Genomic DNA, 27,248 nt, shown 5'->3' with positions numbered 1-27,248 from the left:
TGGAGCTGGAAAAACATCAAAGCACAGACACCATTTATTTTCTACAGTCTTTAATGAGCTTTTCCAGTTTGCTTTGTGATGCCTAACATTAGCCTGAAGCTAATCAGAATACAAATTATTTTTTTTAGTTATTTCAGATGCAATCAGAACGCTCATACTTTAAAAAACCCAAAACATAAAAAGCAGAATAAAGGTAGATCTGATTTATTTGTGCTTGTGGCAGGTTTCATTCTGACATACAGTAATCCTTCAGTCTCAAGACAACAAAGAGGAACGCTGAGTGACATCAGCGGCACTGACACAAAGAGCGCTCGCACACTCCGAGGCCGCCGAGTGACGCGAGAACAACAGCAGCTGTACAAAAACAACACGACGGTTACAGCAAGAGTCTGACGGAGACAATGGTCCAATGGAGCGTCGGCACCAAAGTGACGTCAGACCCACCTGCTCTGCAGATTTAACCAACTCCAAACCTTTTATTCTCAGAGCAGATGGATTCAAGCTTATTTCCGTTTACAGCAGTCTGCTCTTTTACAGTGTGGCGTTCCAGTTATAAAGGACGACAGCACGGCCCAGCCTCCTCACACACACACAGATACACAAAGGCCTTTGTGCTGACAGCAACAACAAACGCACGCAGTGTGGTCCCGTTCGGGTTTGGCACCTAAAAATAAAACCAGAGGAATGTTTTCTCTGGAGGTTGAGAGCTGCCACTGTCTGAGGTCAGGATTTGTTGCTGGTGGCACCTTGGCTCCTCTGTGAAATAGTCATCCCTACTTTCTCATCACCTCTCCACAACTTAAAGCAACCATCAGGAAATACTTCTTCCCACACTCACTCTTCCTGTTTAATCACCTCTTTCCTCTCTAAAAACCATCTGACACCTCTCTGTTTCCCCACTTTGACTTCACTTTCCTGAACCACCTCATTGACTAATCCTTCCTTTCATCATCACCTGAATCTCTGCTTATAAGACACGTGAGTGCATTATTTACATAAAAAATAGAAGTCCAGCACATAAATATTACAATAATAATAATAATAATAATAATCAGCTTGTGAGAATAACATTAAGAATAGAAAACAAAGAGTGAGCAGCAGCCCTGAGATGAAATCTTGAGGCACCCGGACCTGCGGAGGACTGCAGGAGGTCTAAGTGAAGGCTCTGCACACACTAAGTGCTAAAGTTTCTCCTCTAAGAGGAACTCGCAGCTCAGGGAGGAAATCATTTGAGTAAGTGCGGGCACGGCCCACTCGGCTGATTCACCCCTTTATACTTACTTTTACTGCAGCACACTTCCAGCCAGAAATTTCATAATAACCTAAATGCAGATTAACACTGAAAGGTGCATATTTAGATTTTTTTTTTTAAAGAGCTTTCTATAAGACCCTGAGCTACGTTTAAACCCTCAGTATGAAGCATATGTTGAGAAAATCCAAGTCTGACATCAGGTTTAAAGGCAATCATGCAGCAAACTCTTTCACGAGTGGATACAGGTACCAAAACTATTTTTAGATAATGTTACTCTGACCTGTCCCTTTTTAATATCCTAGAGTCAAAATTTTCCCTCTAATCATGTAGAAGTTGACTTCAGAAGCTTCTTTGTGGCGTATCTAAACTTATTTTCAAAATAATTTGCAAACAGGGCTGTGGGAGTGTAGAAATAGTGGGTTTTATTAACCGATACTCAATTTTGGCTCAGAAGACTGACTATAAGATATCCATGCTGATAAAGGCTTCATTGCATATTTTCTGTTTTTTTATGGTTAAATTGCCTCATGGTTAAAAACAAAAATGAGACACAGGAACTCTGGAGGGATGCTTTAGTTTACTATTTAACTTCCTCGCGGTAAGAATACTGAAAACCTGGAAGTCTTTGAAACTGAACCTTGATGGTTAAAAATCTGTTTAATAATATTAATAGGCTGGAAAATGGAAAAAATTAAGTTGGTAAGTGAATTCCAGAGGGGGGAAAAAACTCCACTAATGTTGTTGCTTGTATCCATTTCTGAAGGATTTATCTGCAGCACTATTAAGGAATGTTTGTCCTAAATGTGGTCCACATCTGGCACCGATTCCACCTTACACAAGGCAGATGTCAAAGGAGCATCACCCTAACTCCACCATGTCTCCCAGGCCACATCTGGCCCACAAAGCAGCTGCTATAACTAGCCAAAAGCAGGCCTGATCAGGCCCGAATGTGGCCGCTATCTGACTTTGATGCGACAGAGAAGTTACCCTGACGCGGGCAGCAGCGGATTTTATCTACAGATAGAAACCTGAAACACTATAACGCTGCTGCCTCTTTTAAACATGCAAAGAACAACATGATCTCACTTCCTCATAGCAGAGGCGCTAATCTCTATATCACACATTTCAGCTGAAGCACAAGTGCAACCGAAAGCAGCTCCAGGTGAGTCAACTTCCCACAGTTAAGGCAAAGAATTCAGAAGCACCAGAAATGTTGCATAGATTCCCCTGGAAGTCCTCCGGAGCAGCCTTCATCAGCACAGAGTGGGTTTAAGACAGGAAATTAAATACTTGAGGTTAAACACACCGCATTAACTGAGACGTACTGTACAGTATGAACAGCGACACATCAGAGTTTAGCCGGTTATCTTTGGTTGGTTTGAGTAGATCAGTATAAACAGAACGGTGAATAGTGGCCGGCACGCTGCTGGTTTCCAGGAGACTTAAAACAATTTAAAAGCTCAGAGGAAGAAGTGATCACCGCTGCATCTTCATCTCCCTCTTATCATTTTTGTAGCTTCAAAAGTCAGCATCCTCCTCGAAGCGAAACCTTTTTGCGTGTGAGTGGGATGACTCCAGGAAGTTTTCCTTGTCTTCAAAGTCTTCGTGAGGGGCCGCCCACTTTGTGCCACAGCTCCTGGTACGGAAGGCGGTGGCGGCGGGTTCCGGGCTCATGCAGATTTGCGGCTGCTGCCACAGCCAGGGGTGACTCATACAGTCGATGGCGCTGGGCCGGTCCCTACGGTCAAAACAGAGACAGTCCAACGATTAGACACATTCATGCAAAGAGATCGAGGTGCTGGTGTTTCACTGAACAATCTGATCTTTCCTTCAACCAGATTTCTTCCTTTATAGATTAACACCAGCAGGTTCTTCTTGACATACTAGTTCTGATGAGATCATACTTAGCCCAGCATGCTGCCTGATGAGTGTGAATCCATCACACACCAGTGGAAAAACTTTAAAACAACACATGACGTGACTTGGAAAAACATCCATCACGGTTCTGTTCACAGCTATGTTTTCATTTTCATCTCTCTGTTACATGGAAGTTATGTTAAAACACCCACACTCTTACACTCGCACACAGACTCTCGCACACAGATTGTCATTTACTCACTCAGGTGCTTTGACCAGCAGCTTGCGGATGAAGTCCACAGCGAGCTCAGACACCCTGGAGAAGGCCTCCCTGCTGTAGTCCACATTGACCTGGGAAACATTCAGATACGTCTCCTGCTTGTCGTCCCCAGCAAACGGAGACTCGCCCGTCACCAGCATGTACGCGATGACGCCCACGCTCCTGAGAAACACACACAGGACATATCAGACATGGAGAGTCTGAAGGCTAAATGACACAAGCAAAATATCTGAAATAATCTTAGAAAAACAAATAAGAAGAACGATGTGTTCTCATCGCATTTGCCACAAAAGAAGTGGGAAGCATTACATTAATACCCACACTGCCGAAGATCGCCTTCACTTTCATTTCCAGTTTGTGATGTTTTTCTAATGAAGCTGCATATGTTTTAGATTTATGTTCACAGTGACCAATTCTTTTAAATCAACCCAAGTAAATACTTTACGTTTTAAATTCACTTACAGCTCCACAAATGTGAGGAAATGTGAGGCTGGAATGAGCTTTAAAATTTGTGGCTTGCTTTACATTTTCCAGACTTAACCGTATTTTTATACTTTTTTTTTTCAACCTCACCTATGGCCATTCATACTACACCAAAGTCAAAGTAATAGAGCAGTAATAGATAGACAATAAAATGTCAAAAAGTGTTTTGGTTTTTCACCATCTACTTTGGAAATGTATTATTTTCACAGTGGGTTTACCATAGAAAAAGAAACTCCAAAAAGAAGACATTCTGTCAGTTGACAAAAATGTTGTTTTATAAATGGTAGGACAGTCTGCAAAAGTGCTAACAGAACTTTATCTGTAAATTTAAACATTTATTTCTTACAATTTAAGCTTAAAGCAGCATTCCTTTCCCATGTGGAAAAACTGAGATATATTCCTTAAATTGAACTTCTTTCCTTATTTTAAAATATGTCAGGGATTACACATGTGGTTAAACTTTACTAAATTGTACTCTGACAAAAAGCAGAGTTTCACTGGTCTGGCACACTTGAGATCAAAGTGGGTTGCATGTGGCCCACGATGTAAAATGACTTCCTGTGCTGTGGTCACTGGTCACCACATCGCTGAGAGTCACTTCCAGCACGTACGCAGCTTAAGCTCAGCTTTTATTCTCCTGGTGGTGGAGTTCATGTTACTTTCTCTTCATGCTGGAAGTGGCAAAGTACAAGTGGTGATACCGCTCCTTCCAAAGGGTTAAACCATAGCCCATTTAGTACAGATATACTCACCAAAGGTCACTCGCCGTTGTGATTGGCTCGTAGTTGAGGATCTCTGGAGCTAAATACAAAAAAGAAAAAGAAAAAAAGAAGAAAAAAAGTAAAAGCTGTCAGTCAACAGTGAGAAGAGAAAAGATCTCTGTGTAATTTCCCAGATTAATTACTGACTCATGGTTCTTTCTGCATTTATTTATAGGTGTGTCACTCATCCACTCTCACAGGAGCTAGCACAGTAAAATGCACATGTTGGGTAAGAATTGATCAAATGCATGATCTCTTCTTAGTCAACATTGACAATTTACATATAGTTTATTATTGTGAATCTGACTGATGTTTGTCTATAAATATGTGTGAAATGTCCGCTGCCGCCTTTGTTTCATGAGCGTCAGCTTACCCACGTATTCAGGTGTGCCAAGAATCTCTCGGAGCTCTCCGACCGCACCCAGTCTGCGTGCCAGGCCAAAGTCCACGATCTTTATGTCTCCTGGAGGCGACAGGCTGGTCAGGAGGATGTTCTGTGGCTGAGAGAGGCAGAGAGGGAACAAAGTGAAAGCAGGAAGTGCTCGAGGGATAAAACTCATTTCTGATTGCAAAATTCACCTCATGATGAATGTCTCTGCACAGGAAACAGTTATTTAATTAAATAAACGACTCTTATGATATTGCGCCATTCTCTTTAAAACAGTCTGAGAACATTTAGTGCTGTATGTGACTGTCCTGTAATCACAGGGTATTCACAGGTATAAATAAGACTTATTGATTTAACTTGAAATGAAATTTAAGACCAAATCTGCACACATGAAAGCTGAAAATATGCTCATTTAAAGTAAATGCACTGAGGTCAGCCAGTATAAGTTCTCCTTTTTCTGTTGTGTCAGTTCAGTTTGGCTGTTTGAGAAGTTAATTTGCTGTATCACTGTTTTTTATTACTTTGATCAGGTCTGGGATTAGCCGATGTCTTTTAAAAGGCTCAAATTGCTTGTAAAAAAGAAAAAAGTGAAATGAAACTCACTTTCTACAACATTATCTGTCTTATTCAGGCCACACCAGCTTGGTCCCTCACACTCACCCAAACTGATTTTAGGACAATACAATACTTCTTTTTAAAGGACCTGTGGGTCAAATGACAAGTATTCCTGACAGTGATGACAGTTTTATGTTGACATGTAAAATTCCCACCCTCATGAGTAAAATAACACATTTAACAAAGGCATTTGCTAAGATTTGGTATTTAGTCAAGATCTTGAATTTTTGAGACAAAAACCCCACACATTTAATCCATTGTTGTGGCCCAGGAGAGTCAGAGGTGTGTGACGATCCTGGTATCAACATGTAGATTTAATTTTGTAGTCCTATACAAAAAAAAAAAAAAATCAGCTGATTCTTAGGGGCTCAGGTGGTGGACACTCGATTTGACCCTGATGTAGCGGCAACAAAACTCTTCACACCCTGCTGTCACTGCAGCAGAAGTCAGTTCCATGCTCTCTACAATCCTGATTCTAGGCTTAACTGTGGCATTAAAAAAGGAATTTAGGATTTTGAGCGCTTAGAGAAGGGAAACACCCGAGTACTTAAGGTTAAGTCTGTGGTGAGTTGAGTAAACGGTTAAAAATAGATTCACTTTGGTTGGATGTGTCTGAATACCTTGAGGTCTAAGTGGACCAAGTTGCTCTGATGGAGGTAGTGGACTCCCTCCAGCGTCTGCCTGATCAGGCGCGTGATCTGGGCCTCGGGCAGCAGCTCGTCGGATACGCAGTGGTCAAATATCTCTCCACCGGCCGCACTGCATGAACAGGAGACAAGAAGGAATGTCTGGTGAAATATGAAACACAGACCAGTTTGATACAGACTGTGTGTGTGTGTTAGAGTTTCCACAGGAGAAAACAAAAATGCATTTATGGATTAAAGGGTGGTGCAGTGGTTTTAGTCTCCAGCCCACAGCCAGAGGGACGCAGGTTTGATCCTGCATGTTGTGGTAAGGTTTTATTGAGAAAGAGAACCTCCTTCCTGCTTAGTCATTGCAAAAAAACCAAAAAAAACCAAAAACACTGCAGGCACACAAATGAAGACTGAAGCGCTAAAATGTACAAGTAGAAAGTTTTACTACACCTCAGATAACTCAAGCTTCTAACTGCCATTTCTGAATTTGAATTTATATCCTTGTTGCTGTAATCGCAAGCAAAATGTCAGTACGAGTTAAGAACAAGCCTAAAGCTGAAGAGAAAACTCTGGTTTTCTTTTTCGCAAGTTTCACTCGGTTGACAGTAGTTAGCACTCTGTCAGTAGTAGCTGCAAGCTGCATAGACTCCACACATACAAAAGTACGTGACGAGCTTGACTATTGTATGGGCATGCCATGCATCCAGAGGGGGACACACTGAGCATCTGTAAACACTGTAAGTTTTGTATGTAGAGCTTTATGTTCAGCCATGTGTTTACTGCGAGCTTTTAGCTTTTACTACAAATCATATGATTCTTTTTGACTTACCCTGTAGTTTAATCTGCCCGGCAGTATATAAAGTAATGAAAGATTTAAAACTTAAACCTCAATAAAACTTAATTTGCTGAAAAATTGGACCACATTTAAAAGAAAAAAAAAGAAGTAAATCAAAATAAGTCCTATGTATTTTTATTTACTTAGTTTTGTAAGTACGTCAAATCTAGGCCTCATTTCTACTTTCTTGTTATTATTATATTTCATTTAATTAAAGTGTTGCACCTAATTTTAGTTTCTAGCTCAGTTAGCTGTAAATAACCATTGCATGTGCAATAGCAGCTGGCTGATGCAGCGTCTTCACACTCAGGTTGCTTGTTGGAGGAACTGTGGAAATCAAAGTGCAAATCATTACCATATTTTCTGGGACTGCCCAATTTTGAGGGATTATTGGAGAGAAATACATAATGCCTTACAGGATATCTTTAAACGTGAAATACCTCTCGAGAGTAAGACTATGTTCTTTGGATATATACCTCAGGAATGGCCTAAATATGATAAACATTTAATAAATATTTTATTGGTGGCCTGTAAAAAGAATATCACCAGAAAATGGTTATCCCCAGAGAGCCCAAACATAAGTACATGGATGGAAATCACAATGGAAATTTATAACATGGAAAAGATAACAGCTTCTGTTAACCACAAGCTGGAGAAATTTACATCATATTGGGAAAACTGGGTTAAATATATCACGCCTCATAGGCCAGATTTTACTATTACAAACCAATAATTATGATGCATGTATATATATTTATAGGATCACCCCATACCAACACATCCGTGTGTTTTTTTTTTTTTTTCTCTTTCTTAGGTTTGTTAGTTTTGTTTTTTGTTTTTCGGATTATGTGATGGTTTCAATTACTTCTATCGTTGTAAGTATTCTTCCCTTATGACTTGGATGTAAATTAAAATACTATTTCAGTATTTAAGGCAGATAACCTAAGTATGAAGAATGCTTACATGATGTACATACTGTGAATGCCTGCTTTTGAAACCTTAATAAAAATATGAATTAAAAAAAAGAAAAGAAATAAAGATATTGATAAAGAATAAGGGAACTGCACGAGACTGAATGAAATAATTCAGGTGAGGAATGCATCTATGATCCAGAACAAGGAATTCTAATGGAAAAGTAAACAGATGAGAGATAAATCAGTAAAAATAGCCGGACGGAGAAAGACTTTCAATAAGAATTCAAAACATGCTAACAAAAGTAGAGGTGGAGAAACTGAGAAAGCAGAAACTAGACAGCAGGATGCGGGTAAAGACATTTCTAAACAGGTGCACTACATAGCAAGTTTTTGCCACGCATGATCGATTACTGCTCCTGTTCTAGAAACTTTGAGTTTGTTTATACTGAGATGCAGGAAATGCTGGGATTTATTTTCCATAAAAACGAGCCAACTTGAATTTCACCTGCTTGCCGGCAGATTTCCTCTCTGACTCCTTCCTCCTGCTTCACCTGAAGCAGCTGATTGATGCTGGGTTTCATTCATACAGTCGATATTAAAGCTCATATTAGAGCACATTAATCTGCATCTTTCTAAGACAGCTGTGACTACACACGCCATTTAACAAAATCAGCCCACAATGACTCTGTGCGGTGTTCTGTAACAGAAACCTACAATTTCCTTGTTATTTGTGGCTGTTACAGAATAGGTTCAATGTAAATCCTGCATGACAAAATAAGAAAGAACTGTGGTACGTCTTTGGCAAAGATAAAAACAAAAACAATCCTCACAATCTGTTTTATACATTATGACTCATAGATCCAAAACGTTATCACTCCGGTTTGTAGCGGAGCTTTGTCATGCTGGAAAATGCAGATTGTCAACAAATTGCTCCTGGAAGAAGTTGGTCAGTAGTCTTTAAAACATATTATCTAATGTATTAACTGTATCACAGAAAGTCTTTACTTTGAAGGCACAGTGTCTCTGTTTCCAGTTTGCATCACACTTTTCACGACTGCTTAGCAGGGAGTTTCCTATGGAAACAAATACCAACCACAGCAATCGGCAAGCGACTAAAGCAATTTCAGGGATGTATTTAGTGCAGCACTCAGCAGCTTCCAGACTGCTTGCTGAACAGCTGGGGGAATACAGATTTTTCCCTAGTAACCAGTAGAGATGGACCGATCCGATATTACGTATCGGTATCGGTCCGATACTGACCTAAATTACTGGATCGGATATCGGAGAAAAATAAAAAATGTAATCCGATCCATTAAATATCACGAAAGCACCTCACAAAACTTGCAACACGCCGTAACTCACCTCAGAACGTTAGCACGTCGGAGCAGTATGCATCACGTGATAGAGCGGCTGTGGCATGCAGGACCTGTCGGTGGTCTGGATAGCATTTGGAGCTTCGCTAGCAACCCGGCATTTCATCTCCGACAAAGTTATCCCCGAGAGAAGTAAAGCAAGTGTGTAAGTCCATCTCTGAATGTTTGTAAAGCATTCCTGCGTTAAGCTTAACAAACGATATATGGAGCGACTGCCTCTTCTGGCTGCTACTTCAATCATGAAACTGCTTAACGATCAGCTGATCGGCTTTTCTGTCGCGAGTCCGTCTCTCTGGTTTGTTTTTGGCCCACTTTGCACCAGAAAGAGGAAACCAGCGGCTGAACAACAGCAGCACGTTTAAGCTTGATCAGCTGTTGTTAGAATTTATTTATTATTACTTTCTACTCGAGGATCTTTTTCTACGTAGCTGACGGCTGGTAACTGTGCAGGGGCGGATCTAGCAAAGTTTAGCCAGGGGGGCCGATAGGGCATTAACAGGGAAAAGGGGGCACAAAGACATACTTTTCTTTCTTATTCTCATTTAAAATGTCTAGCTTTTAATAAATAATTATCCGAATCTTACACCCAAAGTTTTAATTTGATGTAAAATGAATAGAAGTCAATTACTGTATATAGTGACTATTAAGTCTAATATATATACCCTAGTAAGCTATAGTACTTTTTCCTTTGGGAAGGTACCATCTGTGCAGTCTGCAATTTTGTTGAAGAAAGATGTTGAATCTATTTAATATTTCTTGAAAAATAATTGATTTCTGTGCATTTTTTTTCACACTGAATCAAATTAAGGTTGATTACGTTGATTAAGCATCATGAGGTGGAGTGTGAGGGGTGGTTCCCTATTTTTTTTTTTTTTTTTTTTTTTTGTTGCTGGGAGTTGGAACCCTATTAGTTAGGTTGCTTAATATTTATGGTAAGTACTCTTTAAAATACCAGAATAGGGAGGATGGTGTAGGTTTAAGTTTATTAGATTGATCAGTATTGCTGAACTATGAAATTTTTTTTTTTTTTGCATATAGGTATAACAGAATAGCTTTAGTGTAGTTGTTGTTTTAAACTTGAGTATGAACTTATACAAAATGCAGCAAGATATTTAAAAAAACTGTTTTGTTGATTAAAAAACACTATATCGGATTCATATCGGTATCGGCAGATATCCAAATTTATGATATCGGTATCGGTATCGGACATAAAAAAGTGGTATCGTGCCATCTCTAGTAACCAGTGGTTGCTACTCAGTCTCTGGGTCGATTGGCACTGAGGCCTAAGAAAGAAACTTGTCCATACTTCTATTATCACTGCATCAAAATGGAGGCTTTGCTATTTATTTAGCCATTGCCATGGCAAATCTGAGTATCAAAGATCCAGGCGGCGATGGATCTATCTGATTTTCAAGCACAATCTCAGGTTGAATACAGACTCAACCTCAGGAGTTTCTACTTTCTGAGTTTAAAGTTGGCTTCGAATACTGCTGAAGCTGCTTTCTGGAACAAGGACCAGGCCATTATTTTCCAGACTGTCTTAGATCAACAAAGTGAGCTGTTTACCATGTTTGCACTTTGGAGGGGATTAAGATGTCTCCAATGACAATTACAGGTGTGGTTAGAAAAAACAGAGCAGTTCATTTCAACAAGTCCTCATGTATTCTCATATCTAATCTTCCAGTTTCAGTTTTGATTGTACAAAGTGACAAGACAAATGGCGGCACAGACAAAGGACGTGACATTCATTTGAAAAGGGCTTTTAAATAGGAAAGGTTAAGAGGTCAAGACTAAGAGGACGGTGGTTCAGGTCACCTTCAGCTCAAGCTTCCAGCATGTTGCTGTAGCTTTCAACCTATTCCTGATAAACCTGTTATGAAGGATGAGCTGTTTGCTAATTTAGCAGCTCCTTAGGACTTGACAAACAGGACTTCGCCCTCATACAAGCGTTTACAGGATCTCACTGCTGGCTTGGCGTATTTGAGGAAAATAGAAGCACTCAAGTAAAATGTATGAATTAAATAGGATGCAGCATATATAAAAATAAAACAGGCAGAAAGTTTGTGTGAACTCACTATTCCAGCACTAAGACAATGTCGTGATCCGTCTCATAAGCGGCATGCAGGTTGACCACTCGGGGGTTGTTACGTGCCATCTCCAGGACAGCCATCTCATGGATGACCTCTGCCCGGCAGTCACGACCTCGTCTCCTCTTTTTTAGGAATTTGGCAGCGAACGCTTTTCCTGTGGTTTTCTCCACACACCGCTTCACCACAGCAAACTTGCCCCTGAGAGGAAAAAAAAGCAGGACAAGAATACACAAACTGAAGCTGAGTTTTAATTTATTTTTTTACAGTTATATTGATTAAACAGGAAATGCCTGAGTAAAGCTTTTATAAAGTTTAAGTAAAAACCTCCATAGTCAAAAATCAAAACCAATTGAAAAAACTGCAGTTCCTCTAATACCCACTGGAGGCTTCCATGTTAAAATGTCCAACTTTACAGCAGAAATAAACATGTTTACAGCCTGCTACACAGACAAGTGGCCTCTGTAGTTATTTCTACTCTTTTATGATAACCCTACAGGGTTTGAATTTTGTGGGGTGTGAGGTTGACAGATGGATTAGTGCTGCCCTCGCAGTCATGTAGGCTCTGTATAGGACATTTACCATCCTATGTTTCAACACTCACCATTGGTAATGAACTCTGGGAATGAACAAGGTCATGGATAAAACAGACCCAAAAACATTTTGTCTGTTTCTGGGTTCAGCTGTAGCGATAAGGTGAGATTTTTCTTTCTAATTCTTGCTGTAGTAAAGATGTCAGTAAATGTATTTTTTTTTCCTGGCTAACATATCCAGGACATGAATTACCATGCATTTAGGTCAAGGCCATTATGTTCTGAAATTCTGCTCATGCGAGGTGTAAGTATAACTAAATCCAGCTTTTTAAACCTTATTATGGGGTAATATCAATTTGATTAAACACATTTTGTTAGGTTCCATTTATTAATATTGGAGTTCATTCGCTGGAGTTGTTTCTAGAAGAACTTGGTTAGGATTTTTTTAGTCTTCTCCTTAGCACAAATGCCAGAAACCAATGGGTCAAGTCATGGTTATTACACCATCTTATACATATACATATAAGTGTATATAAACAGGCTTTTTTCCAAGCTACAAATTGGCCTTTGGCATCAACTTAAGAGAAATCTTTACTTTTCTTTCCTTTTATTTTTGTCCATTGCGTAAAAAAATGTTTCAGATATTTTTACAAATTGTCTATCAAAGTGCTGGTGATTTTCCTTTGATGTAAAACGAAAGCTTCTTTGGTTGTTTCCATCATTTTTTTTTCTGTGCAGGAAAAACCCTGATAGATGTTGTGGTTTGAGCCATTATCCACTGTAAGATTAATTTAGATGGCTAAATATCTCCAACATGATTCACCGCAAACTTTCCCCAATATAAGTCAAATATAACTAATGATTAATATGTTTCATTTTATGCAGAAAATGCTGATTAGTATGTGGTCCAGCCTTTACAACATAATATCTGTAAGTGACTTTGTGATAAAGGTGTTATACAAATACAGAAATGGCATTAGATAACAGGTTCTGTGTGCGGGAGTGTTATCTAATGCTAGTACATTTCCAACAGCCTACTGCCATGCTTTGTCACCGTGGTAACCATTTGTTTAGGTCATTAAACTTCATTTTAGAGCTATTTTAATATTTAATACGTATTTTAAACTTTGTTTAAAGTTCACCTTGTTACCAGCTGTGCAGATAACAGCCCTAATTTCAGCTCTCTAGGAAAACCTAACTTTTCTAGGTTACAGACCCAGAAGGAGTTCTTTGAATTGTGCTAAAACATCCTGCACATCATGTGATAGCATATAAGCCTCCACCATGTTAAACCTTCATGTCTTCTTGTACATATTCTTTTCCTGCTTAAAGGAAATTTGCTTTGCTTTGTTAGCGAGGGAGTTCAATTATTTAAGTAGAATAGATATTTATGTATATTAAATGGTCAGAAGTAGTTTGGTTTAGTTTAATAAGCAGGAAAATGAAAAGATTTCTGGTGAAAAGCCGACTCTGAGGCAGGAAAAGTCTCTACAACTCAACTACCTGTTTCTTTTGTTTGGCTGCACCTTGTAAACAACAGTGTTGCTCCTGAAACGGTCATACTAGGGATATTCCCTCTCAATGACATCATACAGAGCCAAGGGCAGAAAGACCGGCCTGAAACAGAGTTCAGAGCAGTCCGAAGCCTGAGCTTTCAGCTGACAAGATTACTGACCTCAATATTTGAAACTTTAACCATGTTTAATGCGAACATCCACCAATGGAAGAGGAGATGTAACAGAATAAGCTCCCTCTGAAGACACTTGCCAAAAAGGTGTTTTGTTGGGGGGTTGTTTTTTTTTTTTAAGATCAAGATCTTATCTCACGTTACAGTCATTTCAAATACACAGACAAATGATGATTGATGTGTTTTTAATTAATTCCATGAACAGCAACAACCAACAGAAGCATTTAAGCTTCATTCTGACAAATAAATAAATAAGTAAGGACACACAGTGAAAGGTCCTTGTTTAGGGATTTAGTTATAGCTGGGAAATTACCTTAAATTCAAAAGTAGAGCTACTACAGTTTAAGATTAACACCTTTGTGCCAGCCATGTTCTCATCACTGAGTTTTAACACATTTCACATCAGAACTTCCTGTTTTAACAAATTGCAAACAAAGTGGCGAGCAGAAGTAACCCAAGCCGGTTCTGCTTTCTTAAGTCTGCTTTCCACATGTACTTGTTTCCTTCCTCCTGCAGACTAACACTAGCTACACTTTAATGCTCTGCGTGACGCATAATGACTTCAAACACACCTCGGGCTTGTCAGGATATGATCATCAGCTGCCTGCGGTTGCCATGGCTCGTACACAAACACATGATAAAGGTCTCCTTTTATACCAAGGCTTCATATTTTCCCACTGTACAATAAAGTCACCTCCCCGGTCAGAGGCTGGAGTGTTAAGACTTAGAGTCCAGAGTCCAATCACCATTAACTTAGTGCATTACACTGCATGACTCGATCTGAGCTATTCAGCCAGCACATGCAAAAAGTTAGGGTCAGTGTATCAGCATGAATACACAGATAAGTGACATCAGCTGTCCTTCAAATGTGTGTTGTTGCAGCTCCTTCTTGAGCTATCTTATTTTATTTTACTGAGCTGTTTTTACTTCATATAATCTAGTTTGTTACGGGCTATGTTTAATATTTTGCTAACCTGGTAATTTTCCAAATTTGGGGATTTTTAAATTTTTTTTCTATCTGAACAGTCATGCAAGACCTCCTCTTTCATGTGACAAGGTAGCACATTTGCTCAACTCTTCCTGTTTATTAACACTCAATGCTAAAAAAAAAAAACATTTTCTGTAGAGTATGTGCAGAAAAGAAGTAAATATAATTTTTTTTCTCAGTTTTCATGCTGTATAGTCTTAACCTCTGTAATTTAACCTCTTGCCTCTCTCTACCTGCTTATTAAATGACAACCCTGTTTTATGTTTTAACTATCCAATTATCATTCTTGGTCTCTACTCCTTCATATTAGCACTAATACACTAATAATTAGTCTCCTGGACAAACGAATCACTCTTGGGCCAACAAAGATTTCAGTGTGCATGTTAATATTAGGATTAGGATTTTTTCATAGTGAGTAAACCACACAGTGGCATATTAATGACTAACCTCACGTTGAGAACCAATCATTTCTGATGTTTTCTTGGCTCAGAATTGGTCAGTTTTTGGGGTCTTCTTCCTGCCATGTATGGCATTTGTCTCCACCCATCTGGGTCCCTCAACATGACAACAATTAAATCCTCATCCCAAACCTTTCCTCTGCTAATGTTTATATTCTGTCTCAGTTTATGCCTCAAGTTAAAGCAGAACAGGACATTTTAGGTTTATTTTTTAAGGTAACTACAAAGTAAATGTGGTCAGGGGCAATATATACAGTATTTTACTGGAATGCAACTTCACATAAACATAAATAGAAGTTTTTTAAGGTCTTATGTAACAGTCTTTGTGGATTTGTGCATTTCCTTGTTGTGTTGTAGTAAATGTTAAAAACTGTTAAAAACTGTTAACTGTTATTGTAGGTGTGGTTTCAACAGGAATGCTTTTTGAGTCACAACTCATCTGAAACATGCTGAATTTTTCAAAGTGTGGAAAATTGTCATAGTAAGTGGGACAAGTTTACCCTTATAAAGCCATCAATATTTAACGGTTAAACTACACCCCACCATCACTGGCACAACAGATATATCAGAAGGAAACTGCAGACATGATGTAAGAGTTCTTTTGCACAAACTGTAATTAAAGGCGGAACTTTCTGGAAATCTGCACCTGCCAGTTAAGAGCAGATTAGAGCTATTAAACCTTTCTGCACAGAGGTTAAAATCCAGCCACTGGTTGTGAATATGAATTCCTGCAATAAATCATAAGAATCTTAATAAGGTATGATTACTTGTAAAAGTTGAGAAATACTTCATGCGGTGAAAGTCCTGGGAATTCTTGTTAAGATTGGCTTAGATTATTTTAGCTGTTGCATAGGCCAGTGGTGACAGAGGCCATTACCAGCCTACCAAAGGGCCCTTGTCTAACACCGTTTGATGGCTAAAAGCTTAGATTTTCCTGTTCACTGTCATTTCTTTTGTGGAGATACAGGTTCACTCCACACTGTGAAAATGTCTTAAAAGTTAAATTACTCAGAAAAACTCAAGTGTGACAGATTTAACCCGTTCCATGGTGGTGTGTAAATTTTAAAATACATCTAATGACAGTTGAGTCAGTAAATACAGAATATTGAGATCTATTTGATCATCTCTTAGGCTGTTTAACCGTTTTCCAAATTAAATACTACTTCCTGTAGTCTGGTACAGGAAGGGCATGGGGAAAAGGTTGCAGCCTCTTTTGAACCTTTGTCCTAAACCAGCTGAACGTTTTCAGACTGTTTTTCATTGCAGTTAAAAAGAAAGGGAAATATTTACTGGCGTGTTTTTAGAGATCAAACAGGACTTTTTAGTCCCATGGACTAAAATGAGTGTGATATTTTTACTACTTTAGTTTTTACTCACTGTAACACAACTTCAGGGTTTTTCCTGCTCAAAACACAGCCTTTGGGGGTTGACTACACTGTGTGTTACCTTTTAAAAATAAGTTTATGACTTTACTGTTATTTTTGCCTCTTTGCTGAGCACCAAGTATTTTATATTCACAAAAAACTGAATGACAAGCTTGACACTAAATTTTTCCAAAACTCTGGTATTGTAAGGAGTAATTGGAAGGAGTCCTGAAACAGTCTTAGAAGAGCAGAGGATGCACCAAGTTTCAGATTTTTAATATATAGGTGTATCGTCTTGGTTAATTTCATTCAAAAACATGTTTTGACATGAAAATTTTATGTTTATGAACAGCATTTTGTTGCTGTATAAGATTAACCATAATTCATGTAGCAATCACAAATTTCAATAAATAACTTTTTTTTTTTTTGCTTAAAGTGGGCAAAATATTTGCTGTACGTAGATTGTAAACGAAAACCCCTTTGAAAGCCTGCAACACATTTTACTCACATGCACCTCGAGAGACTAAACAGACTAAAAACCTCTTTTCTCAAGAATACATTAATGATTCGGTACAAAGCTCATGTGTACTTAGGTGAAACTGCACAATTAGCCCAGTATTTGGTCATGCACACTTTCGACTAGGTAGAGTGTTGTTTGTGCTCTATAACAGCAATAACTTTGTGTCTTTTAAAGAACATCAGACTTTAAATACCTTCAGATACAAAGTTTTATATTAGTTTTATATTATATTATATAATATAATATATATTAGCTTTATATCAGCCAGGGATATATATCAGCCTAATAGTTTCAAACATCCCTCAAAATCTATATTCTATCTATCTATGCAGGAGTCACTATTTTACAGCCTATCCGTTAGTAGAAAAGTAATCTCATAGCATACTGGATGCACAGATTGAGAGCGCATTTACCTGAGAAAGCATTGTTACAAGCATGCTCTTTATTTTAATCAATATAAATAGATACATAAGCAATACAATGCTCCAAACCTAATATTCCCAGTCAGCCCTTGCATTAAAGGTTATTCCCAGTAAGGACCTTTTTTCTTTTTCTTTCTGGGAAAAGGGTGCTTGATGTGTAGTGATCGTTAGTGAAGAGGTACTGTTTAATCCTAAATTAAGCTTGGTGAATATTTAGTAGGAGGGTTATGTGATCTTTAAAAATGTCAGGTGTCTACTTCTCCTTTTTTGGAAACCAGACTGTGTAAAGTTCACTTATGAAAGACACAAACAAGAAGCAAGTTACATGCATACATGTGCCTTCTTGCTCTGCTTTATCTTCAAAGCAATGACAGTCAAATAAAGAAATGCTTGGAAAAACACTGACGTGCACCTACTAGGAAATGTAAGCACACGCCATGTTTTTAACACTTGATTTCTTAGTTCTTCTTATTTCTACACCACTGAAAAGAACACTAATAACAGATGTAGCCGGTAGGCTATATATATTGTCCCCGTCTCCAACTGATTCAGCTCCACTGTCACAACAGGCATGGGAAATCTTTCACAGCTCCTACAGTGCGACGCATCTGTCCACCAGAGAAACATCCGTCCTATCATCTGACATTTACTTTGGTGATTTTGAGATATTTGACTTTCCCTATATCAGTAGCCGTGTATTTACATGTCTACAGTAAAGCTGATACCTTCTATGGCACTGGACGGTGCGTTCCTGTACCTGTACTTCACAAATGTAGTACTAAATAAATACAACAAAAGACTTATAAGTAGTAACCCTTTCTTAGTAAGTGATAGTAATACAGAAACTGAGTTTCATCTGTAAATATCTGACTGTATAGTGTCAGGTACAGCTCCCAGGTGTCATATACAGCAGGTGCATTCTCTGGCGGACTCACCTGCCCAGCTCCCCGGTGATCTCGTACACAGTCTCCAGCGGCTCCGTGCTGATCGGAGTCTGAATCTCGCCGAGCAGTCCGGCGGAGAGTCCGCTACGACTGTCCAGCCGCCTCCGAGACATCTTCCTCTCCTCCTCGGTGCTGCTTCCCGGCTGAAAACGGTGCCAAACGCCGAGCAGAAGTGAGAGAAACGGTGAAAATGAGCTAAACTAACGTTACCACTGCTCGTTTCGCCGTAGTTACATGTTAATGTTAGCTCAGCCGGTCACCGCGCGCCGCTCCAGCTCCCCGGCTAGCTCAACTGTCGCTAAGTTAGCTCGACGGCACTTAAAAAGTGACTTAAACCGATTTTCCTCAGCTCAAGAAAAGCGAAGCTTGGGTCTATAAAGTCCGCACTCATGGGCTGTTAACACAAAACCTATCCGAGCTGCCGCTGCGGTCGGCTGTTAGTCCGCTCATTGAGTTTGTCCGCACAGTTTGCGATCATTTTCACATCCCTGTTTGACAACGTCGTCGACGCGTCAGTGCGCATGCGCACTGCTTTTGCGTTCAGTTGAAAGGTTTGAATTTGGACACGGCCGAGATATGGCAGCCTATTCATGTCACTAAAGGAGCGGGTTCGAAGTTCAGAAAACATAAATGAATAAAATAAATAAATAATGAATCTTAATACTCAAAAGTTGGACTGTCAAAGTCCAACTTATGAGAGTTAATTTAATTTACAATATTTGTGAAATAACAAGCTTAATGTTTGTTTGTTTTTTATTATAAATATAAGATATATGGTATATATGTGTGATATGATTTTTCAGTTTTACAATAATTTTATTATAATAGCACTTCATCACCTTGACATACTATCTAATAATGGTGACTTATTGTAATTATAGATGGAAAATGCCAATCATGAAATAGAAAATGCATATCTAGGTCTTGCACATATGAACTCAGTTTTCAAGATTTTAAATCTCTTAGCTCGTGTGTCTTTAAAAACACTAAAAAACTTATTTCAAAAATACATTTGTAAGATGAAAAGTTTAAATTATATCAATGGAAATTTAGATTTGATATCTCACAAATTTGACAAAATATTCTACAAAATTATCAGAACTTATAAGTTTTTAAAATTTATTTATTTTTGCCATTTCATCTAGTGTTTCTCTTTCTCGCACAAGGTTGCTTCCACATAAAACCATCCACTGTGTATGTACAATGTGTACCTTTATTAACAATGATCTAAGCTTAACACAGCCCTCAGCATCTAAACCAAATTTTCATTACTGCATGCATTCCAATCTGATATCTTTAAATATCTGCATCATTAATATATTAATGTAGCTTCACTTATCCTTTTTCCTTTTGTTACTTGGACAGAAACCTCAGGTTTAGTAGAGGAGTGTTTAATCAGGGTGAGGCCTCCTTCATGATATACTTTGGTACCATTAACACAGTTTGTTGTTGACATACAGTGGCTTGCAAACGTATTTGGCCCCCTTGAACTTTCCCACACTTTATCACATTACAGCGACAAACATGGATCAATTTTATTGGAATTCCATGTGAAAGACCAATACAAAGTGGTGTACACGTGAGAAGTGGAACAAAAATCATATATGATTCCAAACATTTTTTACAAATAAATAACTGAAAAGTGGGGTGTGCGTAATTATTCAGCCCCCTTTGGTCTGAGTGCAGTCAGTTGCTCATAGACATTGCCTGATGAGTGCTAATGTCTAAATAGAGTGCAGCTGTGTGTAATCTAATGTCAGTACAAATACAGCTGCTCTGTGATGGCCTCAGAGGTTGTCTAAGAGAATATTGGGAGCAACAACACCATGAAGTCCAAAGAACACACCAGACAGGTCAGGGATAAAGTTATTGAGAAATTTAAAGCAGGCTTAGGCTACAAAAAGATTTCCCAAGCCTCGAACATCAGATAGAGCACTGTTCAAGCGATCATTCAAAAATGGAAGGAGTATGGCACAACTGTAAACCTACCAAGACAAGGCCGTCCACCTAAACTCACAGGCCGAACAAGGAGAGCGCTGATCAGAAATGCAGCCAAGAAGCCCATGGTGACTCTGGACGAGCAGCAGAGATCCACAGCTCAGGTGGGGGAATCTGTCCATAGGACAACTATTAGTCGTGCACTGCACAAAGTTGGCCTTTATGGAAGAGTGGCAAGAAGAAAGTCATTGTTAACAGAAAACCATAAGAAGTCCCGTTTGCAGTTTGCCACAAGCCATGTGGGGGACACAGCAAACATGTGGAAGAAGGTGCTCTGGTCAGATGAGACCAAAATTGAACTTTTTGGCTAAAATGCAAAACGCTATGTGTGGCGGAAAACTAACACTGCACATCACTCTGAACACACCATCCCCACTGTCAAATATGGTGGTGGCAGCATCATGCTCTGGGGGTGCTTCTCTTCAGCAGGGACAGGGAAGCTGGTCAGAGTTGATGGGAAGATGGATGGAGCCAAATACAGGGCAATCTTGGAAGAAATGTGTAATAATGTGTATGTGTTAGTCCGCATAGGGAAATAGTTCCTCTGCATTTAACCCATTCGCCCAGTGAAGCAGTGGGCAGCCACCAATGCAGCGCCCGGGGAGCAGGGACGGTACCTTGCTCAGGGGTACCTCAGGGTAGCTGTTCAGTGGAGTTGAACCCCCCGACCTTCCGATCATGGGGCCACCACTCTACCTACTGAGCTATCCCTGCCTACTAAACCTCTTGGAGTCTGCAAAAGACTTGAGACTGGGGCGGAGGTTCACCTTCCAGCAGGACAACGACCCTGAACATAAAGCCAGGGTAACAATGGAATGGTTTATCACAAAACATAGACAAGGTCTAAATCCAATCGAGAATCTGTGGCAAGATCTGAAAACTGCTGTTCACAAACGCTGTCCATCTAATTTGACTGAGCTGGAGCTGTTTTGCAAAGAACAATAGGCAAGGATTTCAGTGTCTAGATGTGCAAAGCTGGTAGAGACAGCTGTAATTGCTGCAAAAGGTGGTTCTAAAAGTAGTGACTCAGGGGGCTGAATAATTACGCACACCCCACTTTTCAGTTATTTATTTGTAAAAAAAAATGTTTGGAATCATGTATGATTTTTGTTCCACTTCTCACGTGTACACCACTTTGTGTTGGTCTTTCACACAGAATTCCAATAAAATTGATTCATGTTTGTGGCTGTAATGTGACAAAATGTGGAAAAGTTCAAGGGGGCCAAATACTTTTGCAAGCCACTGTATATTAGATAACTTTAGTAAAAGATAAGTAAGATCGTGAATCATTCATAAAAATTTTCCATTTGTTCTTTTATTACAATCATTGGAGTGAAATGGACACACACACACATACAGGAGCTTTGCATAGAGTGGAATTCTGAAAACTGGAGCCGGGTCCTGTCAGATGTACACAGAAAGATGAGCGGTGCAGCAGTCTTCATCTGCACCTGAAAAGCCTCAAATTGATGGTGAACCGAAACTGACCCAACCGGGTGAATATCCTAACGTGAAGCGTCGCTGCCCATGCCACAAATCTGCTCCTCAAGCAAACATGAGGTGATGCTCTGTGAGCCAGAAACAGCGGTGGGGAGGAGGGGGGAATGTGTGGTTGTTCGACTGAAATAGAGAGCAGGCCTAATGGTTGACTTTGCAAGCCCCAAACCTTTGGTACATCCGGTGCAAAATATATATATTTAAACACACAACAGGACAGACATACATATACATTTATATACAAAGAGACAAACAGGACTCCACACATGGTACACATACATGTGCTCTCACAAAATCAAAAGCAGCCCTATTGATCCATTACCTGTTCAGCAATGAACCATGACCATCAGCCTGTGACTGAGACAGGCAGACACGCACATGTGAAGTTTTCGAAGCATGCTGCCAAAATACTCGCTGTTCCACTGTCACGGAGAGAGCTAACAAACACCATCATCCTCCGCCTTGTTCCCACGAGCTAAAGGTACGACAGTGCCAGGTGAGCACAAGGGCGCACGCCTCAGGTGGAGCGCCACAACCGGAGCGCCACAACTGGAGTGGCACAATTTAACCAGCTCCCTCACCCCTTTGTCTGAATGTATAGCAATATCCTCATGCAAAAAAAGCTAGTAAGGACAGTGTGTTGCACTATTTCAGCATGCAATATCGAGCTATAACACAACGCCACCTAGGAGTTTCTACCAGGTCCAGCTCACGGAGCTGACCAGGAAGATCCTGCATGCATTATTAGGGCGGGGGTGGGCGAGAGGTGTGGGTAGGGAGGCGGGGCTCAGATACAAAAGTCTGCCCACACATGTCGCATCGCAGGTGGGGATCTCTACCACTATTCCAGCCCCTGTGGTCTAACTCCAACAGGACTCTGTACAGTAGGTGTAATCTTGCATGCACCCTGTAGAAAATGAGTTTGTGTGTGTGAGTGCACTCAATGTTCGATCACATGCTTCAGAGACAAAACTACTGTCTGGCATGGACTGTATGCAACAAGTTCTAAAGTACAAGGCCATCATCATCATCATAATCTACCCTGGTCAGGAAGCCACTCAGAGAGGACCAGACCACTGGTTGTTTGAGTTGAGTGGGACTTTGCTGCCCTCTGGTGTTGATATCTGATATTTTGTTTTAAAAACTGCAGCTCCTACAGTGAGACGCTTGGATCTGGTCACATGTTTGCAAAGAAATAAAACTTCATTCCCAAGAGGCACTAAAATAATCCCACCAATGCCTCATGGTACATCTAATAGCCATTCACTAGAGCGATGCATCAAAGCGGCCACTGCGTTGCTCAGGGGAGTTGGACCTCAGATGCTGCACATCTATGAAAGCAAAGGTTTATATGCAACTTAAAAGCACCATAATGCAATTAATTTAAACAATTTTCAAGCAGTTTAGTTTTCTAAAAATACCAGAAATTTATTTTTGATACTTAAAATGTGGATTTTTATTCCTAAATCCTTCTTTTACTTTAGCAGTAACAGTAGTAATTGCTATACATGATGTTTAAAATCGTGGATCTGCTTTTTGTGATGATTAGTTAAGTGTAAAATGTAAAAAGTGATGGGTATATGCCATTATTTTGACCTTCCACTGTCCTGTCAAAGTCTGAGTTGAACTGAGAGCTGCAAAGAAAACATTTTGTCTTCTCCTCACAACTGCACTCCATCAGTGACTTCTATTTTATCATTTTGGGGATCTTATTGGTCCAACCATGAAAAGTGTTACATGAGTGAAATATATATATTTTTTTTAATGGCATAAAATTTGATATGATTGTAATTTTCTCCTCCTAATTACTGCATTGTGATGTTTTGCAGTGACTAATGTTAGTGCATGGCTAACAGACTGAGATGTCCTTCTGCATAAAAAATGATTTAAAAAGATAAATATTTAAGTTAAAACACTTTAAAATATGCATCCTTGGTAAATGAAAGAATATAGATGCGATAAACACAAATAAAGCCATTAAAAACCATAAAAATGAGCCCAATGATCAGTTTAATCAAGGAATTGGGTTATTTTTGAGGGTTGTTATCAGTAAAATGTTTTCCTCCCAGGAAATGTTACGACCTGTGACCTAGTTTGGCATTTCTTTCATTTGAGCCCTGATCCCCCGAGCAAGCTGGCAGCACCATAGATGCATCTCATGAGCCATCATTGCATTTATAAATCATCAGTGCTTAAACAAACCGAGTCACGCTTATGTTGAAACCTTTCAACTTCTGTTTCCTGCTCGAGGTTCATACATTCAGTCACTGGTTTGGTACATTCATCACTTTCACTGGCTGGGGAGGACTTTGTGTGTTATGTCAGAAAGTGCCTCTATTGCTCATGAGAAATGTGTTGTAAGACAGGAACCTTGCGCTTCTGTTGAAACCGTTCATGTGTCACATGTTTTTTTTTTATGTTTTTGGGCTGTGGTGTCGCAGTAACTGAAGGTAACAGTCCTGACCTCAAACCTGCCGTCATTACCACAATGTGTCACTGACGCTGCGCACAAGCACCGCCGATGACCTGCGACTCCATGTCCAGCTCATTTGGGGTTCTAAACTGTGAGAACAGGTGTGTTTTCAGTGTGTATTTGTGCACACCAGTGTGTCCCCTCTCTTCGAACAAGCAGCCAGCGTTCGGTTTAAAGACTAAAATGTCACTTCTTCCCGCGCCGATGAAGACTCTCGGGGAAAACACTGGTTTGCACTCATAATACAAAGACAATGCTTAAGTGTGTATTTGTGCAAAGGTGATTGGTGTGTCTTATAGTTCATATCACTGCAGCCCCGGAGCGGGACGGGCACAGTTTTGAGGTCCAGAGAAGGGAAAAGGAACTCAGTGGGTTTTTGGAGCAGCTGTCTCTGAGGAGGTGGAGGAGGAGGTGCTAGAAATCCAGTAACCAAGGCCATTAACTAAAGAGATAAAGCACACATGTGGCTCAGTGAACAAAGGTTACCATGAAAACAAGAAATTGTACTGTACAGCTTTTCAACCCGTCCTCCGATTCTCCGTCTTTTGTCCTGAAGCTGTCGGAGGTGGAGAATCAGAGCAAAGCCGGCGTGCCGAGTGATGTAAAGCCAGTCGGAAAAAACAGCAGCGTCATCCAGGGAGGGGAAGGGAGGGGGGTTTAGTTGCCTTTTGAGGATATTAGTTTTATTTTTAATGCCTCTAAGTGAGGAACACAGATTTCCAGATGGTTCTCTCTCCTGGGTGTCGGCCAATTTGAGGTTACTCCAAGCCGAACGTGCTCGTTTCCTCGACAGCGGTTACCAGCTTCTCGTAGAGCATGGAGAAGGACGGGTAGGGCGGGAGGTCCAGACGATTAAAGCAAGTGTGAGCCCTGTGGAAACACAGCGAGACCTTATGAAACAGATGATGAGATGAGTCATCTGTTAGATTTTTCTTCTGCTTTTGTTCCTGTCAAATAATACACCCAAAAAGAAAACTGCTGCACTTATACCCTACAGAGCTGCAGGTATGCTGCGTCTTTATTAGTCACTTGTATTTATAGAGAACATTTAGAAATAGCAATAGAGTTGACCTTAAGTGCTTTGCATTCAAAAAACATACAAAAAACCCCAACATTTAAATAATGAATTAAAACGCTGTGAATGAACGTCAAAATCAGAATATGATCTTTGATCAGAAACAGTATTGCTTTTTTTTTTTTTTTTAAACTTCACTTAAAAAAATATATTTTTAACAATATTAATATTTTATTTGTCTTAGAAACAAACCAAAAAAAATTTATGTAAATTGTTATTATATAAAATGTGACATAAATTGATGGTTCTGTTTTTTTATGTTTGCATCTATGTTTTTTAACATTTGTAATGAGCCCCTAAACATTTATTTTTTGTTACATTTTCCATTTTTTTAGTCTAATGATGTCAGTATGTATGCAAAAGCCAGGGGAAAATAATAGAAAAAAAACAAATAAAAATTAATTAATTAATATGATAAAAATAAAATAAAATAAATAAAAAGGCATTAAAAAGGTAGATAAATGTCATACGTATTATATCAAATTTGTATGATAATTAATTTGATATCCTATTATATCAAATTAAGAAAGAAGCGAATGAATACAGAAATATAAATTTGTCTTAAATTTTATGTCATTATTTTATGTATTTTCAGTGATTTAATGGCAGTTAAATTTTCTTTTAAGTTAAGTTTAAATTAAGTTTTCTTTTGAGTTATTTGTTTACTAGATATTTGTTTGAAATTGTCGGTTTTGGACCCCCATAGAGAAACACATAAATAAATCCACTAAAATTCTTAAGTGTGTTTACGCCCTAAAATTGTGTCGTATCTCTCCCATCATATTTTACAAAAAAAGTAACAGAGGTGACGTATATGAAGCCTTAACAACCTAAACAGCCCGTTAAAGCCCTTATTCATACCTGTTTGATCAGCGTTCATATTTATGGACATTTTATTTTGAAAAGATTCACTCTACAATGTCTCTGCTATTATTCATTTTTGTATAGTCCCTAAAAGGTGAGGTTACCTGGGTAAGGAGGTGATTTTCCCCCACTTCTCCACGCAGAATCGGCGAGGTCCGTTACTTCCTCGTAGTGAGGCAAAGCCCTCATAGGGAATGCTGGAGGTGCCCGTCACAAACTGAGGAGAGAAGAGAGTCAAGAAAAGGATGAAATGTAGTCAGTGTTTAGGCCATAAAAAGTTTGGGTTATTTCACTTACTCTCAGGTTCTTTGTTTCAGTGTTAAATAAATCAGAAAACTGAATACACCTTGTTTAAATAAATGGGACATTCCTGCAGAATTAGAAACATATTAAAAAATGTAATTGCAGGCGGTGTCCACACGGGGGCATCCTGTGTGCATGCGCTCCCCCTCGTGCCCTACCTCAAATCAAATCAAAATCAAATCAAATCACTTTTATTGTCACATCACATGTGCAGGTACATTGGTACAGCACATGTGAGTGAAATTCTTGTGTGCGAGCTTCACAAGCAACAGAGTTGTGCAAAATACAATAATGTAAACAAGCAAAATACAAGAATGGCTACATCTGAAACTAATAAATATATGTACAATATATATACCTGCAGCAGCCTCAGCCTCTGCTCGTTGTTGAATCTTTCCACAGCCGCCCAGAACCAGCGAATCACTATGTGGTTGTCATGGTAACCTGTGGGGAGATAAGACAGCGATGGTGCATGAGTCAGACGAATAACAAATAATAAGGGCGTCCGTCCCCCTGTTCCTGAGGTTTGTGAGCTGGCTCTGCTTCTTAATGTTTGATGGACACAGCGGTTTGGTGCGTCTCAGTCGATTCGTCCATTAAAAGCGCCCTGACACTGAGTCATGGCCGATTGTCAGCTCGAGT

The 27,248-nt window shown here is 39.4% G+C and overlaps 2 protein-coding genes across 5 annotated transcripts in view; both read right to left on the bottom strand.

Annotated features, from left to right (window-relative positions):
- Positions 1-33: 33 nt before the first annotated feature.
- On the bottom strand, positions 34-18,912 carry stk17b (serine/threonine kinase 17b (apoptosis-inducing)). The gene is made up of 7 exons (XM_085384260.1): positions 18,388-18,912; positions 11,469-11,681; positions 6,257-6,395; positions 5,007-5,133; positions 4,625-4,673; positions 3,372-3,551; positions 34-2,990 (listed from the first exon to the last, which is right to left on the bottom strand). Exons 1-7 carry the CDS (start codon positions 18,507-18,509, stop codon positions 2,771-2,773), a joined length of 1,050 nt encoding a protein of 349 aa, XP_085240386.1. The 5' UTR covers positions 18,510-18,912; the 3' UTR covers positions 34-2,770.
- Positions 18,913-21,625: 2,713 nt separating this feature from the next.
- The window catches only part of hecw2a (HECT, C2 and WW domain containing E3 ubiquitin protein ligase 2a), a 45,015-nt gene continuing 39,392 nt past the window's right edge, over positions 21,626-27,248 (bottom strand). For all 4 annotated transcript variants that reach the window (XM_085384636.1, XM_085384639.1, XM_085384638.1 and 1 more), the window contains 3 exons: positions 26,965-27,050; positions 26,408-26,520; positions 21,626-25,234 (listed from right to left, as the gene is read on the bottom strand). In XM_085384636.1, coding sequence (XP_085240762.1) covers positions 25,123-25,234; positions 26,408-26,520; positions 26,965-27,050 — 311 coding nt within the window. In that variant the 3' untranslated portion in view covers positions 21,626-25,122. The remainder of the gene's footprint in view (positions 25,235-26,407; positions 26,521-26,964; positions 27,051-27,248) is intronic.

Source organism: Rhamphochromis longiceps, linkage group LG16 (assembly GCF_057381845.1).
Source record: "Rhamphochromis longiceps isolate RC_006_pf linkage group LG16, R_longiceps_female_GT1.1, whole genome shotgun sequence".
NCBI classification, from domain to species: Eukaryota; Metazoa; Chordata; class Actinopteri; order Cichliformes; family Cichlidae; genus Rhamphochromis; species Rhamphochromis longiceps.
The sequence above is the reverse complement of the archived record's forward strand: the minus strand, read 5'-3'. Positions and strand labels throughout refer to the sequence as shown.

Excerpts from the sequence above, each read along its gene's own strand:
- stk17b (XM_085384260.1), bottom strand. The coding sequence starts at position 18,509 with ATGTCTCGGAGGCGGCTGGACAGTCGTAGCGGACTCTCCGCCGGACTG. Across the intron at positions 5,134-6,256 it reads TGGTCCACTTAGACCTCAAG|CCACAGAACATCCTCCTGAC; the intron begins GTATTCAGACAC and ends TGCCTCTCTCAG. Across the intron at positions 3,552-4,624 it reads ACAACGGCGAGTGACCTTTG|GAGCGTGGGCGTCATCGCGT; the intron begins GTGAGTATATCT and ends TGTGTTTCTCAG.